A 16544-nucleotide genomic window follows, 5' to 3' on the forward strand; every position below is an offset into this window, starting at 1 on the left:
GGGCGGGGGGCTAGTGGCTATGGGGGAGCAGTGGCTGTGAGTGTGGGGCGGGGGGCTAGTAGCTATGGGGGAGCAGTGGCTGTGAGTGTGGGGCGGGGGGCTAGTGGCTATGGGGGAGCAGTGGCTGTGAGTGTGGGGTGGGGGGCTAGTGGCTATGGGGGAGCAGTGGCTGTGAGTGTGGGGCGGGGGGGCTGGTGGCGGTGTGTGCAGTGGGGGGCTAGTGGCTATGGGGGAGCAGTGGCTGTGAGTGTGGGGCGGGGGGCTAGTGGCTATGGGGGAGCAGTGGCTGTGAGTGTGGGGCGGGGGGCTAGTGGCTATGGGGGAGCAGTGGCTGTGAGTGTGGGGCGGGGGGGCTGGTGGCGGTGTGTGCAGTGGGGGGCTGGTGGCTATGGGGGAGCAGTGGCTGTGAGTGTGGGGCGGGGGGGCTGGTGGCGGTGTGTGCAGTGGGGGGCTAGTGGCTATGGGGGAGCAGTGGCTGTGAGTGTGGGGCGGGGGGCTAGTAGCTATGGGGGAGCAGTGGCTGTGAGTGTGGGGCTGGGGGCTAGTGGCTATGGGGGAGCAGTGGCTGTGAGTGTGGGGCGGGGGCTAGTGGCTATGGGGGAGCAGTGGCTGTGAGTGTGGGGCAGGGGGCTAGTGGCTATGGGGGAGCAGTGGCTGTGAGTGTGGGGCACGGGGCTAGTGGCTATGGGGGAGCAGTGGCTGAGAGTGTGCAGTGGGGGGCTAGTGGCTATGGGGGAGCAGTGGCTGTGAGTGTGGGGCGGGGGGCTAGTGGCTATGGGGGAGCAGTGGCTGTGAGTGTGGGGCTGGGGGCTAGTGGCTATGGGGGAGCAGTGGCTGTGAGTGTGGGGCGGGGGGGCTGGTGGCGGTGTGTGCAGTGGGGGGCTAGTGGCTATGGGGGAGCAGTGGCTGTGAGTGTGGGGCGGGGGGCTAGTGGCTATGGGGGAGCAGTGGCTGTGAGTGTGGGGCGGGGGGCTAGTAGCTATGGGGGAGCAGTGGCTGTGAGTGTGGGGCGGGGGGCTAGTGGCTATGGGGGAGCAGTGGCTGTGAGTGTGGGGTGGGGGGCTAGTGGCTATGGGGGAGCAGTGGCTGTGAGTGTGGGGCGGGGGGGCTGGTGGCGGTGTGTGCAGTGGGGGGCTAGTGGCTATGGGGGAGCAGTGGCTGTGAGTGTGGGGCGGGGGGCTAGTGGCTATGGGGGAGCAGTGGCTGTGAGTGTGGGGCGGGGGGGCTGGTGGCGGTGTGTGCAGTGGGGGGCTGGTGGCTATGGGGGAGCAGTGGCTGTGAGTGTGGGGCGGGGGGCTAGTGGCTATGGGGGAGCAGTGGCTGTGAGTGTGGGGCGGGGGGGCTGGTGGCGGTGTGTGCAGTGGGGGGCTAGTGGCTATGGGGGAGCAGTGGCTGTGAGTGTGGGGCGGGGGGCTAGTGGCTATGGGGGAGCAGTGGCTGTGAGTGTGGGGCGGGGGGCTAGTGGCTATGGGGGAGCAGTGGCTGTGAGTGTGGGGAGCGTGGGGCGGGCTCTTGGGATGCCCTATGGCTGACACTGGGGGGGGGCGGGATCCGGGGTTCAGCCCTGGGGGAGCCAGAAGCGCCTCCCGCCTCTTCCAGACTGGAGGCCGCTTCCCGGCCGCGGGCGCTCGGGCCGAGCCCATCGCCTGCGCCGTTTGGTCCTTGCGCCGCGCCGTAGCCGTCGCCATGGAGACGGGGCTAGCGGCCTGACCCAGGCCCCGGGAGGCGTCCGGAGCCACCAGCCTGGCCCGGGGCGCGCCCCGCAGGATGAGGCGGGAGCGGGGTGCGCGGAGCTGCCTCTGACCGCGGGGGGAAGGTGAGCCGCGGCCTGGGGAGCCCAGGGGAGGAGCGGGGTCTCCCGAGCGGTTCTCCCGGCTGCGGAGGACGGAGCCGGTAGGCGACCCGGGGGAGCCTCCGCTTGCGGGTGCGGGGCTGGGAGCGGGGCCGGCGGGCCGAGAGCCCCAGGAATGGGGCCTGCTGCTGCGTGTGCCGGTGTCCGGGGCGGCCCCTGCCCTGCCCTTTGCAAGGCGGCGTTGCAAATAGCCGCCGCCGGGCGGGCGGAGGGCCAGGCTGGGGCTCAGTGGGGGACCAAACGGGGGGGGGGGTAAGTGAGGGGCCAGGCTGGCGCTCAGTGGGGGGCCAGGCAGGAGGGTGAGTGAGGGGCCAGGCTGGGGCTCAGTGGGGGGCCAGGCAGGAGGATGAGTGAGGGGCCAGGCTGGCGCTCAGTGGGGGGCCAGGCAGGAGGGTGAGTGAGGGGCCAGGCTGGGGCTCAATGGGGGGCCAGGCAGGAGGGTGAGTGAGGGGCCAGGCTGGGGCTCAGTGGGGGGCCAGGCAGGAGGGTGAGTGAGGGGCCAGGCTGGGGCTCAGTGGGGGGCCAGGCAGGAGGGTGAGTGAGGGGCCAGGCAGGGGCTCAATGGGGGGCCAGGCAGGAGGGTGAGTGAGGGGCCAGGCTGGGGCTCAGTGGGGGGCCAGGCTGTGGGGTTCCTTAGTCTGGGCTCTGTTTTTGTGGGGTCCAGGCCCTTTTTCCAGGGGGCATGTTCTGGGGAAAACCATGGGTGTAAGATTCAACAGAAGCAGTGTTACCCCAGTAAAGGGGGACTGAATTACGTGCAGAGGGGTGGGATAGCTCAGTGGTTTGAGCATTAGCTGCCAAACCCAGGCTTGAGAGTGCAGTCCTTAAGGGGGCCATTTGGGGATCTTGGGCAAACAGATGGGGAGGAAAAAGACCATGTCAGGGTTGGTGATAGGCCCTGCAGAGAGTGCAGGGGACTGGACTCCATGACCTCAGAAAGTCCCTTCAAGTTCTATGAGGTAGGTAACAACTTGTAGCTGGATTTAACTAGGAGTTGTTCAAGTAAAGGAAGTGGCTTTGGGTGGCTAGTTACACAGCCGTGTTAGTCTCTATCTTCACAAAAGAAAAAAGCAGTTTTGTAGCACTTTAAAGACTAACAAAATAATTTATTAGGTGATGACCTTTCATGGGGCAAGCTCATGAACTAATACATTATTTTGTCAGTCTTTAAAGTGCTGCATGACTGCTTTTTTGTTTCAAGTGGCTGTACACCAAAGACTTCTCAGGTCCCCCAAAGGACAGAGCCCTGTGACTTGCAGAGTCTGGTGACACCTGTGTGTCACTTCTCCAGCCTGACCCTTTATGCTTGAGCAATATGTTGACATATAAGAACAGAAGAATGGCCATATAAGTTCAGACCAATGGTCCATTTAGCTCAGTAGCCTGTCTTCTGACTGTTGCTAATGTCTGGTGCTTCAGCAAAAGGTGACTGAAAGTTCAACAGCGGCTCTAAAATTGTATTTTAAAAGCATAGCTGTCATTCCACAGAGAACAGTGAGAAGTGAATGCTCATTTCTCTTGAGTGAGCTCAGTGCATTAAAGTAATTAAAGTGGGGCTCCCCGCTGAGGCCTAGCCTGGCCCCTCACTTTCTTTTATGAAGTAAAGTTATATTTTCAAGACTTGTGAAGCTGTTGCATGTTGAGTTTAAGTCTTTGATTTCCTGAAGAATTCTTATTACACTGTTGGAATAATGACCAAATAAACAAACCTATTTGTTTCAAGTGATTCGTCTGCTTTTGTCTATTCCTGGCATCTGGCAGGTAGAGGTTTAGGGATAACTGGAGCAGGGGCTTGCATTCCCCACCAATAGTCATAAATAGACCTATCTTCTATGAACTTAACTAATGCTGTTTTGAACCCAGTGTTAGTTTTAGCCTTCATAACATCCCCTGGCAAAAGTTCCATAGGTTGACCATGTATTGTGTGAAGAAGTACTAATGTTTTGTTTGTCACACATCAGATCACCTTCCACCCGATGCAGGTGGCAAACTCAGAGCTGGGATCAGGGCAGGGGTGTTGCTGGGCAGAGCAGACACATAGCGCAGTCATTTGTCCTCCTGTTTAGATTGTGCTCCCCTCAGTATAGGGAGATGTGAGTCTTCTGCGTAGTCTTGCATGTCTTTCCCTCTCTAATCCGGATCAAGCCATCGGCGCAGCAAAGGTCCAGCATAGTAAAAATCTCTGCAGGGTAGAGTCTTTTGTAAAGCACATTAATGAGCGGGAGAAGACATTGATTTTGAATCATGACTCTGTTTAACTCCCAGTAGTCAATACAGGGTCTTAGCATTTTTTTTAAACAAAGAAAATTGGAGCCTGGGTTGAAGATGTGGAAGTACAGAAAATCTCTTTTTGCAGAATTTCCTGGAGGTAGTCATGGAGAGCCTGAAGTTCTGGCTTTGAACGAGTATAATTGCAGCCAGACAGGACTTCTGCCTCAGGCTGGAGGTCAATGGGGCAGTTATAGCTGTGATGGGGTAGCAGAGTTCCTTTTGCTGAATACTAGCAGAGCAGTGACACAGGGACAGCAGATCAGGCTGCTGGGAGGAATGAGACTTCCTGTTCAGACTGAGAATCCTGAGGAAGGCAGACTGAACCACAAAGAGTTCCCAGTCTGTGGTTCCCACAGTTGGGTTTTACGGCACAGCCTTGTCATCAAGGTGGGAGCAGAACTGCGTTGTGCATGCCCTCTGAAGAATGTATGAATCATAGCTAATGAGTACAAAAGGAAAGCATTGTGTGGATAAGTCCAAGATGTAGTAGCTCTTGGTGATTCTGAAGAGGTTCACTCTGGTGGGTAAATGGGCCTGATGAGAGGAGTCAGTGGTTGATAGATGGCCCCAGCTCTGGAGTCTCATTGTGTTGCATGGGTATGTGATGTTCTTGTGCAAAGCCCTGTTCATGAAGTTGTTGGAGGCACTCAAATCCAATTTTCTTTGTTTAAAAAAAAATGCCAAAACTCTGTGTTGACTACTGGGAGTTAAAGAGTCATGATTCAAAATCAGTGCTTTTTCCCCTCTCAATAATGCGCTTTACAAAGACTCTACCCTGCAAAGATTTTTACTATGCTGGACCTTTGGAAAGGGAGGGGTTAATCAGATTTGCAGAAAGCATTTGATATGTGTCAGGACATAATCTGTCATGGCCAAGTTATCAGCAGACAGAGCTTCCTTGATTACGATGTATGAGTATTTACATGGGGAGCACATGTTTAATGATGTGCTTGTCAATCTAGTAGAAAAAAGTATAACACAATCCAAGGCTGGAAGTTGAAGTTCAACAAATTATGGCAGGAAATAATGTGTAAATTTGCCGTAAACCTTTGGAACAATCCACCAAGGATCGTGATCAAATCAAGCTTGGCTACTTTTCTAAAGGAGCTGCTCTACAAATTCTGTGGTCTGTGTTGTATAGAAGGTCAGACTGAATGATCAAAATAGATGCCTTCTGGCCTTGGAATCTCCGACCATACCTTCTGAGAATGCCAAGTGCAACAAAGGAATTTTCGTTAGGATTATCTTTTTGTTATTTTTTTCATACTTTCTGTAGATGAACATCTGCAACAAACCTCCTAATAAGACAGCTCCAGAGGATGTGGGTGTAACAACTCCTGAGGTCCAGTCTCAGCGCGCCCGAAGAAATGGCTGGAGCTGGCCTCTACACCCCTTCCAGATTATTGCCTGGCTGTTATATCTCTTCTTTGCTCTGACTGGTTTTGGAATCCTTGTGCCTCTCCTGCCTCACCACTGGGTGCCTGCTGGATACATTGTATCCTTTTAGACTGACAGTTAATGTTCTATCACAAACACACCTTGAACTGTGATGAAACAATTATGGTAATTTACAGTTTATGTTGATAGGAGAAGCGAGCCCACAGAAATCACAGCAAGGACCTGCCAGACATCCATTACATATGCAACAGATGCAGCAAGGACTGTCACTCTCTTGTGGGTCTTCACAGTCACAGCCCACGCTGCAAATGAGGATGCCAAACAGAACTACAAAGGGCACGTTCCATAGTCTACGTAGACTGAAGGATGCTACTGCTGCTACTGCTGTTGATACTGTAGAGAGCTCTGGAGACTGAAATCATCTGTGTCTCATTTCCTGCATTAACTGTCATAACCACCAGCTTGCTCTCCTCTGGTTTATATAAAATACTTCTTTTGAGACTTTTTCTCTTCCACTACTTTATTATTATTATTTGACTCTATCCTTCCTATCTCTTTTCTCTTTATGTTGAAGCTAGTGATCCTTACCTCCAGGGGTCTTCCTATCTCTACCTTTGCCTACCTCTCTTTTGTTTCATCCTTTGCTCCCTATAATCCTCCGGTGCCTTTTGTCTTTACTTCTAATCTGGTCATCTTGACTCCACTCATGCTGCCTCCTGAGCTTGGAATAGCTCCTATGCAAATCCGTAAACTGATTTATTGCATGAAGCCTTCCTGGGCTGATCTATCTTACAAGGATATGGCCACAGTTCTCATGTTATGAACTACTGTTCCATGTTTGTATTGATATTTGGAGTTGGACTGCAATTCCGTTACAGTACAGGCCTCATTTTTTTTTCTGTTCTGAAGAATGCCGTGTAAATTTGTGGGATTCTATAAAGTCAGAGTGTCTCAAACTCAGGCACACAGAGCATTACTGGTGAGCAGCAGAAAGATGGCTAGTTACATGATGTTGGCTTTACTTGTTTTCAGTTGCTAAATCATGTTAAAAGATGGTTGAAAATGGTCTAATTTCCTAAAATTAGTTTTCTGTACAACTAACTGCTATCATAGGATTTATTAATGGAAGCGGAATTAGTGTGCGTAAATGTGAGTGTTGGGGAAACAGAGATTAGGATGGATGAAGTAATATTTTTTGTTTGACTAACTTGTGTAGGTGAGAGAGACAGGCTGTTGAGTCATACAAGAACTCCTTCAAGTATTCAAGAGCTCTTTGTGGCTTGACAGCATGTCTCTCTCACCAGATGTTGGTCCAATAAAATTCCACAGTACATATGTACTTCAGAAACCTACAAGATTGCTACCTGGAGTTCCTTTCTTGCACTTTTTTGGGATCAGGAGTTGTATTTTTGTTTTTTATATGTACAGCTCCTAGCACAATGGGGGTCTGTTGTATTATTTTAGAAGGAATATGTGAATCCAAAGAGTCAAATGTTTTAAGGTAACCCAGTCACTGTTTATGATGGTTCTGTGAGTACTCAGGACTGGGTGTCCTTTTTACCCACTTGCCTTCACCAGGTGCGAGTCTTGCTTGTGTTTTAACTGGGTGTCAGCTCCCTGGCACCACCAGCCTATTGGCTTCTCTGGCATTTGTCCAGCATCTAATAAAATAGTGATATGCACACAGTTCTTTACCCTGCAAAGTTGGGTGTCTAGTAATGCTTTGCTGTTGTACTATTTGGGCTGCTCACAAATAGCCTTCCAGCATTCAAGTAACACCCTGAACTTCTGTGCGTAATTGCAGCCTGCCAGTACAGTACAGTTACACTTTTGCTTTAATCAGACTTTGTTACCTTATGCAGGCTGCACCAACACGCTCTCAGTCCTGGATTTTCCCCATGATCTGCTCTCAAACTTCAGTGGCTGTTTCTTTGATCTTAATAGGCGAAAAGAGACAGATGGACAGGAAGACATAATATGGGGGGGTTTTTTGCCCCTCACTTTTATAATTTAGTCACCTTTGGAAATGCATTTTCCTAAAAGTAATCCCATAGGTAAACCTCTATCCAGTAAGGAGACATGGAGTCTGGAGGATAGGAGGTGTTGTACTGTTCCTTTTCACCCGTGTATGCTAAAATGCAACTCTGTTTGTCTCTTGTCCTCCATGCCAAAGAATGACCAATTAGCTTTATCGCATCTGGCTTGGGCCTCAGTCATGGTTTCACGGCTCAACATCAACAGTTTTAAGCTAGGTTTGGGGTTGATAGAATGTATTTTTCTTTTAAAATTGTCCTGTGCGAGTTCATTTGAGAGCATGGTATTTGGTTTCAGCCACATTGTTATTGGGGCTTTTAGTGCCCTGGGTGAGGTATACCGTATGTTGTGATAGAGGCTTATGTAGGATTCATGGATTTTGCAGAATGCGTTGTGAGGGACGTTGATTATTGTAGCAGTGGAACTGTTTTGCAGAGTTTGCATCTTTTGTTCTGGCAGGATCTGGTGCCACTTTGAGTACGTGTGTTCCAGTCTGTGGGGAGCTTGCTTCTAACAGTGAGCTTGAAGTGTTTGGGATTGTTTGAAGGCTAGCATGGAAGGGTCTAGAAAGATATCTTTCAGGATGGGGTCCCCATTGAATGTGAGTTACAGTTATTTGATGATACCCAGTCTGGGTTCCATTGAGGGATGATAACTAAGTTTTGTGCAGTCAGATGGCATTTTATTTCTGTACTGAAGTGGGTTTTCTCAGGTATTTAGGTGGCCTATTCCATGATGTGATCTATTTCTCTGGTGGAGTGACCTTTTTTGGTGAAGATGGTTTTGAGTGTGCTAAGGCATATATCCTGGACTTTCTCCTTGGAGTATTTTTCCATGGTACCTATGTGCCTGGCCATAGATAACTGATTTCTTGGTTTGTTTGGGGTGATTACTGGAGACGTGATCTGTGGGTTTCCTCTATATGACTTGTCTGAAGCAGAAGGTAGTGCCCAGGAAGTTGGTCCGAGTGTGGGAGTGTTCCAGAGAGAGTTTAATGGATGAAAGATGGTTTTTGGAGCTGTGGTGGAAATCTGTAACAGTGTTGAAGTCATCTGTCCAGAGGATTAAAATATAATTTATGTATTTTAACTATATCATCATTTTTGTGGTGCATTTGTCCAGAAATTCTTCAGGGTGTCCTGGAAGAGGTTGGCATGTTGGGGAATCATCCTAGTAACTGTTCCCATGGTTTGGACAAAGTGTGTGTTGTTGAAAGTAAAATTCTTGTGGGTGAGGATGAAATAGATGAGTTTGGCCATGCATCTGGGGTGCTCTTGGTGGGTCTCCACTCTCTTGTAGTATTTTAAGTAGGCCGTTTATGCTGTCATAGTGGTGTTGGTATTTAGGGAAGTGACACCCATGCTGGTGAGGATTGGTGTTCTGAGGGAGGTTGCTAATGTTGAGGAGTTTGTAGAGGAGGTGAGATATGTCCTGGAGGAAGCTGGCCCTAGGTGTGGTGAGTGGTTCAAGGATGGTTTCTGAGCTCTCATATTCCTTCCGTAAGAGTGCTCTGGCCAGGTAAGATGGGGGTGCATGTTAACAAACCATTCCACCTTGAATGGTCACTTAGAATGTATGTTGACTGCTTATGTTAAACAATCTGTTTCACCTTGTATTTAGTTGTAATTCTTGGACAGCTTTTCCCAGACCTGGAGAAGAGCTCTCTGTAGTCTGAAAGCTTGTCTCTTTCACCAATAGCAATCGGTCAAATGAAAGATATTACATCACCCATGTGGTCTCTCTGATATCCTGGAACCAGTGTGGCTACAACAACACTGCATAAAATAACATGCTAGATTAGGTGAAGATCAGTATCTATTTAATCAGCACTCTCAGTAACTCCCTCTCTAGAACAGAACCCATCTTCTTAAAGAGTTGGTACAACAAGTAGTGGAGATTTGCAGAGACGATAGCTACCAAAAGGAAAGTTACTTTCTAGGAACTGTGGTTCTTCCAGTATATTGTCTGTATAGATCCCAGTTTCGTCCGTCTTTTCTATTGCAGGTTGTATCTCTCTGGTCCTGTATCTTTGCAGCCTGACCAGCCCTGAACCAGAGAATCTGCTGGACCAGGGGAAATCAATGCCAGCCCCTCTGCTGCTGCTGTCTGTGAGGCTGCACTAGAGGGGCCGGCTTTGAGGAAGGGTGCTCAGGGAAGAGGTAGGGTGACTGCAGAGCCCCAGAGCTGGGGTCAGGAGTACAGCCTCGAAGGAGCTCACAGGGCTGTGGTCCCAGCCCCCTCCACCACGTGAGATGCTGCACTCCTAGTCCCACCCCTCCCCCAGATGTGGGGCTCCCCAGTCACTCTGCCGCTTCCCCTTAGTGACACCCTTCCTGCCATTGCCACTCAGTCAGTGGCAGTTCCTCTACTGCTGCCAGCGCAGCAGGGGGGCTGACATTGACCAAGTGGAAACTGAGTGGAGGTTGTTCAGGGGAGAAGGCTCTGCAGCCACCAAGGATCGGGAGCGAAGCGAAGCTCCTTGGAGCTCCTTAGCCACACTGTAGTGCTCCAAAAGCTCTGGGAGGATGTGCGGGGAGCAGTTGCTTTGCACAGGGCATGGCTTTTTCCCACAAGTGCTTCAGCCTGGGAACACCCCCAGGGATGCCGGACTGCAGATGCTGGCAGAGTACAGAAGTCCAGATGACAGAGGTCCAATCTGTAATTCTGAATAAGCAAAAGGAACTGATGGCATCTGAGTCACAGTTCTTTTATTTAACTTCATTCTGAAAGTTTGGTTGGTCCGAACTGGTCCTTCCTTTTCTGAAGGTTTTGGTATTGGTTTAGGAGGAATGCGTAGACTGAGAAGTGTGGATTATGTAGACCATCCACTCAAAGAAGGGACAGGTACTGGCAAGTAAAGTAAAGATTTTTGAAATCTCTGTAACAGGAAGGTAATTATTACATTGGACTCCCTCACAAGGTCACAGGAAGCATCGGTCCTTCAGACCGAGCTCAATAGTAACAGAGAGGGAGCTGTGCTAGTCTATATACTATCAAAACAAAAAGCAGTCAAGTAGCGCTAGCTCAGTTTGCCTGGAGAAAGACCAATTGAGGGCAGAGATGGACAACTCTGTGCCTTAATGGGGAGCAGATTTTTTATTGTTAATGTAATCGGCTACATGAGACTTTCTAATTGCAGATCATAAATTGGTTGCTTGTTTGTATTTTATTCATTGATGATGAGATGTCAAGCCGAGCGAATCCTTAACTGTATACATCAGTGTCCAGGAGTGTTTTTTATCTGCCACCTAGTGGTTCATGTCACCGCGGTCTCCATTGATCCAGCAGATGCCAACGTGCGAGAGAATAAGTACCTAGGGCAGCTGTCCACTTTCAGCCGGAGCCAACATGCTCATGTTATCGAAAACCGCCACTGCCATGTCTGTGATGTGGATGTGTAAGTACCTCCCAGGTCCCTCCCTTTCTTTTTTTTTTTTTCTTCTCCATCACAGTTAGAAGAGTGGATGGGAGGGGTTCCCTAAAGCCTTGAGAGTGATGAGTTTGGAATAGTAAACTGACCATAATGTTCTCCTCTCCAAATTCATGACCATAAAGACTTCTGAGCTCCCCACTATGTATGTATGTGTTTCTGTTTTTAATTAAGCTCCTGTTCTGCAGGAGAGATTGTACTGAGCTTAGTTCTGTGTTACATGAATCCCAGAGAGCAACATGTGATTCCCTGGCCTATTATACAGGAGATCAAATTAGATGTAGTCCCTTTTGGCCTTTGAATCTTTCTTTGTGTGTTTGTTTGGATTCTAGGCGGGTATCAGTTTGAAGCTGGATAGTTTGGGAGACATTAAGCTTAATGTGTGGTGGCAAGATTCACAGATTGACAGCATTTTAGTGGTCATTTCCAGATCAGAAATATCAAAATTTAGAGAAAAGGCTCAGAAACTCAGAAATGGTAGTTTTGGAAATATTGAACATTATGTCTTGAGAGAGATCATCCTCATGGAATTCTGGGTTTTATGTAATACCCGTTGATGTCAACTGAAATCTTTCTGACTTCATAGGACTATGGAAGAAGGGTTAAACAGGCTGAACCTCTCTTGTCCAGCACCCTTGAGATCTGAATGGTGCTGGGCAACAGGAATTCAATATTTTCTACCACATTACTAACACTTCCACTGCTTACTGGGCTCTTAGAGTACAGTTAGAGGTAAATTACAGCTAAACAACAGCACTGAGAGCCAGGACTGGTGGCTGGAAACAAACTTTATGGGACCCACGGGAGACTTGGCTACATCCATGATAAGTGGTCATCCATCTAACTAAGATCATGCTGGCTCACAGATGTTGCCAGAAGAGAGAATTCTGGATTTGAGGGGTTCAACCTGTAATACAGTAAACTCTTTCATATCTGGCATTCTGTTATCCAGAACTCTCTAATAACTGGCATTTTAACCATATGTAAATTGAGAACAGTATGGTGAAAATAAATGCAGCAAATACAGTATAAGTTTACAGTGTACCATACTACTGTTGTTGGTAAATAAAATACTCTGCATATATTTTTTCTGTTCTTAATAGCTAATCTTGTTTTTCCTTAGTGTTATACATTGCAGGGTATACTTCTTTATTATCCAGAATACTTGACTATCCAGCAACCTCCCAGTCCTGGGGCTGCTGGATATGAAAGAGTTTACTGTATATACATACACACTATATTATCAGGTCAGTATTGAATTTAACACATTTGTGGAGGAGATAAGGAAGATTATGATTCTTGTCATTACTATGTCATGCCTAGAGGTCCCCAGGGGTCCATTGTGTTAGGTACATCACAAACAAGCAATAAATTGTTCCCTGCCTTAAACCTCTTACAGTCTTTTTTTTATCAGGCAGGTAGAGATAGGTGAGAGGAATGATGTGGTAACAACAGTAGGAACACCATTTCATGTAGACTAGTAAAGTGCACAGTGTAGCCTGTTACTTGCTTATGTGCTATAAATTGGCAACGCTTAAGTAAGATTGAATCTGTTGCAGAGATTTGGAGGAGGAAAATATGATGGGGCTTTTTTTGGTAAATATTGTAGCTGGTGGCTATAAGTTATCAAAGGGGTAGTTTATTAAGGTTCCAAAAAGGTTTTTTTGCTTGGTTATCTCGCTGTATCGGCATAAAGAGGGAAACAAGGAGGGGTATTTGCACTGCTTTACGTGCTTAGCCCAACTCTGTGCTAGATAGGTTTGTCAGTGACAAAGAAATAGAAGCTAGAATGGTCCAATTTAAAGATGAGCCCATTGGTGTAGTATAGGATAAAGTAAGTCAGGGGGCTGATGGGCCAGCACATGAGAGTGGATTGCAAGTAATAGGAATTGAGAAGGAATAGAATGTGTCCAGTGGAATCTAAGAGGCGCTGATAGGTGCAGAATAATGCTTTAAGTTTAGAAGCTCATTTATGCAGTGGGAGAAAAGTGAATAAAGGGTGTATAGGTGTTTCGGATATAGTTAATGTTCTCATTGTGGCCCAGCCCTCCTCTGAACATTTGTTTCCCAGGACAGGTCTTTAGGCAGGTAATTCTGAGTTACTGTTGCTATTCTGGTTTTAATCTACATTAACGTGACCCTTTCTTTGGCAGAAGCTCCAAGTCTAAACACTGTGGAACCTGCAACAAGTGTGTTTGTGGCTTTGATCATCATTGCAAATGGCTAAATAACTGCGTGGGGGAGAGGAACTACTGGTAAGGGTCTGGCACTCTGACAGCAGTGCAAAGCCATCCAGGAAATGCTAGTACAGGACTTTTCAGTCTTTCTCACGTCTTGATCCAATTTATATTAAGCTTCCCGAACCCCCGCCTCTCCCCTCTTGCAGAGATTGCAGATTCCTTTGTACTCATTCTTGCTGTGTGTTAGTGGAGGACTGGAAGAATTGGTACAGTGGTTTAGAGATGACTGCTGTCAAGGAGCCAAATTAGTGCGGTTCAGCCAGAAACCAGAGAAATTGAAAACAGGAGCAGGCTGTGATACCCAGACAAGTGGAGAGGATCATGAGGTTTAGGGTGAGATTCGCTGCTCCTGTCCTAGACTCAGACTCGAGGGTTGTAAAGGGACTTCACTAGTGTATCTGCTCAAGACTGCTGCTTCAGGCTTCAACCTCTTGTATGTAACTGATCCTGATGCAGTAGTGCCACAGCTACAATCAACAGAGTTCCTGAAGAGTGATCACCACTTCATTAGAGGGAAGGAGCTGCTGGCGTGGTCCAAAACAGCCAGCTGTGGTACAAAGCCCATCTGGCTAAGTCAACACTTGTGCCAGCACTGAGGCAGGTGGGATGATTCTGGTGTGAACGGGCAGTGGAGATTTTTCAAGGCACAAAGGAGGGAAGGAGTTTCCCAACTCTCACTGACTTTCAGTAGGAGATGGCTAGCTATATGCTTCTTGAGTGATAGGACCACAAAACTGGTGATCAAATGGGATGGGATGGGATGGGGAAAAAACCTGCTGTTTTGGCTGATTTGTGGTTTGTATCTTTGATGGTCTCGCAGTTCAACCCTGGGGGCTATTTCACATGATACCTCTGTTAGACCAAAATCTGAATCATGACTATTTTCGTAATTGCTTCTGTCTGGAGTGTTAGGAAATATTTATTGGAAGTTTTACAGGTATCCCTAAAAGTTCTGAGACTTGGTATGCTGGTTATTCTAGGATCCCTGTCCTGCTCTAAGATGCGGGAGTGACAGCTGTGTAGGGTTCCTTGCCTTGTTCTAGGGAAGGGATTGTTTTGTGACCCTTTCCTTTTACAGTGAATGGGAGGGAGTTATTTGATCAGGCTTGCACAGAATTACCTAGCCTGATCAGGAGTTTAAAACTTTCTGTTTTCCTCTTCTTGTCTCCAGGCAGCAGTTTCAATGTGTGATGCTCTGGAAGGGGCAGCAGCAGGGAAAGCAGAAAAGAAAACGTGTGTTGTTTGTCTACTGTGAGTGCAGAGAAGGCCAGGGACTCCTGGGATGGCCAGAGTACATGCGCTAAGGGGAAAGGGGCGGCAAAGTGTTCCTTCTTCCTATCATGTATTTGTCTAGAGAAGTGGCATGCGAGTTTTCTTGCCAGAGGACTGAATCTATCCAGAAAGGCTAAGGCCCCGTACTCAATGTTTTGGGGCAGATTCTCTATCCTATTCTGTTCCCTTTATGCTTCAAATTAAAGAGAGCAGAAAGTGCCCAGCTGGGATTCTCCGTGAGCATACAGCTAGCCAAGTTGCCTCCAACCCCTCCCTTCCCATAGCTCCTGAAGCAATTGGAGGCTGGACAGTAACTGATGCATATTCCGCTCTGATTATTCTCTGCTTGTATACTTGCGTCATGGAGCACTTGGGAGCTGGTATGAGTTAGACCAGTGCAGAGTCTGTTGTGACCTATGCTTGGGCTGCGGCAGAGAACCCAGGAGCTGTAGCTTGAATGGTTGCACAGCTTTTCCTTTCCCTCCATTCTGAGTTGCAGTAGGCGGTTGTATGGGAGAATGGGGCTATCCTGTGCTAGGTACAGGAAATAGAACAACCAGAGCTATTCCCTGGCCCTTGTGAAGTAGTAGATAAGGAGGAGGAGTAGCCTGGTGCCCAGGGACAGGAGAACGGCTGCTCAGAATTGCTTCTGGCAGCATAAGGAGAGAGGAGGCAAGCGTTGTCCCTTTCAGCCATACAAGCTCTTGCACAGGTGTAACTTACATGCCTAGGGGTGTGGTTCACTATCCATGTAGTGGCACTTAGGCCATTTACACAGAGATTGAATGAGTCTTCTCTATAGTCAACTGGCTTTTAGCTCAAACTGTAAAGGCTCCTGTACTAAGCTCCGGTGGTCCCGTGGTTATACAGGGAGCTTATTTTCCACTCATAAGCAAATACACGCTGCTTTTCTTACCACACTTACTCTTAAGGCCACAATTATGAGCCTCCATACATACTGGATATACCACTGGTCTAGATGGATTATCTGTATGGTCCTACCAAATTCACAGCCCATTTTGATCAATTTACAGGCCAGGAGGTCTTAAAATTGGTCAGTTTTATGTTTTCACATGTTTACCCCTGAAATATCAGGGTGTTGTAACTCTGGGGATCCCAACCCGAAAGGTACCTGAAAGTGGGTCTGATCTCTCCCCACCCCATCCCCAGAAGCCCTGCAGGGGAAGAACGAGATCTGTCCTTCCCCATCTTGGCAAGGATTTGCAGCTCAGAGCCCCACAGCTGGGGTTCTCCCAGTAGCAGGGGGAATTGGACCCATCTTTCCAAGACTTCTCCAGCTGCAGGACCCTCTAGCGCTGCTGCCAGGGCTGGAGCTTCCTACGTCACAGGGAGGCACTTGGAAGTGTTTCTGCCCCCCAGCTGGAGTCCTCTCAGCAGCAGCAGGGCAATCAGCATTCACAGGGAAGGATTAATTTGATGTTCCAGGACCCATTTTTCACGGTTGTGAAATTGCTAGGGTGTAGTTATCTAGTACCATCACTCATGGCATCTGAGCTACAATTATGGCACATAGGCAGAGCTGTTTCCCTGTCTGTCTTTTCCTTCCAGCCAATAGAGGCCGGGTTTTGTTTATTTGTACGTATGTAGGGTTATTGAAGGGGAGTGGGTTTTGCCTTTTGCTCTGAAGATGCTGAGGTCTCTTATGCTTCTTGGCAGGCTCTTTCTGAACAGCGTGATATCTGCCATCTTAGGCCTGGTCCTCCTGCTGCTCATTGCGTTCTATGTCTTTGTGGAGTTCTTCATTAACCCCATGATGCTGCGCACCAACCACCACTTTGAAGGTAATCTGCCATATTCTGGATAAAAGCTGCTTTTCATCCATGCATCAGCCATAATGCCTGAACCTCAGCTATTCACAGGGCTTGGACTCCTCTGACCCCTTCCATGCAAGAGAAGCCTCCAGCCCTCTACCCTGCTTCAAATGATTATGTGACTACAATCATCTGTGACCCAAATATGTCCCTCCAACACCCAGTGCTCTGCAAGGGAGTTCTCAGTCTCACAGGGGTAGCCTTATTAGTTTGCA

At 48.4% G+C, this 16544-nt stretch overlaps 1 protein-coding gene across 6 annotated transcripts in view; it reads left to right on the top strand.

The window, feature by feature from the left end:
• The first annotated feature begins 1659 nt into the window (after window positions 1-1659).
• The window catches only part of ZDHHC1 (zDHHC palmitoyltransferase 1), a 60894-nt gene continuing 46009 nt past the window's right edge, over window positions 1660-16544 (top strand). For 5 of the 6 annotated variants that reach the window (XM_075008681.1, XM_075008677.1, XM_075008683.1 and 2 more), the window contains exons 1-5: window positions 1660-1816; window positions 5400-5618; window positions 10777-10952; window positions 13139-13240; window positions 16175-16299. In XM_075008681.1, coding sequence (XP_074864782.1) covers window positions 5400-5618; window positions 10777-10952; window positions 13139-13240; window positions 16175-16299 — 622 coding nt within the window. In that variant the 5' untranslated portion in view covers window positions 1660-1816. Of the gene's footprint in view, window positions 1817-1856; window positions 1894-5399; window positions 5619-10776; window positions 10953-13138; window positions 13241-16174; window positions 16300-16544 lie in introns of those variants that run through there. The other variant, XM_075008678.1, reaches the window with a different exon arrangement.

The sequence above is a fragment of the Carettochelys insculpta genome, chromosome 14 (genome assembly GCF_033958435.1).
Source record: "Carettochelys insculpta isolate YL-2023 chromosome 14, ASM3395843v1, whole genome shotgun sequence".
Classification (NCBI taxonomy): domain Eukaryota; kingdom Metazoa; phylum Chordata; order Testudines; family Carettochelyidae; genus Carettochelys; species Carettochelys insculpta.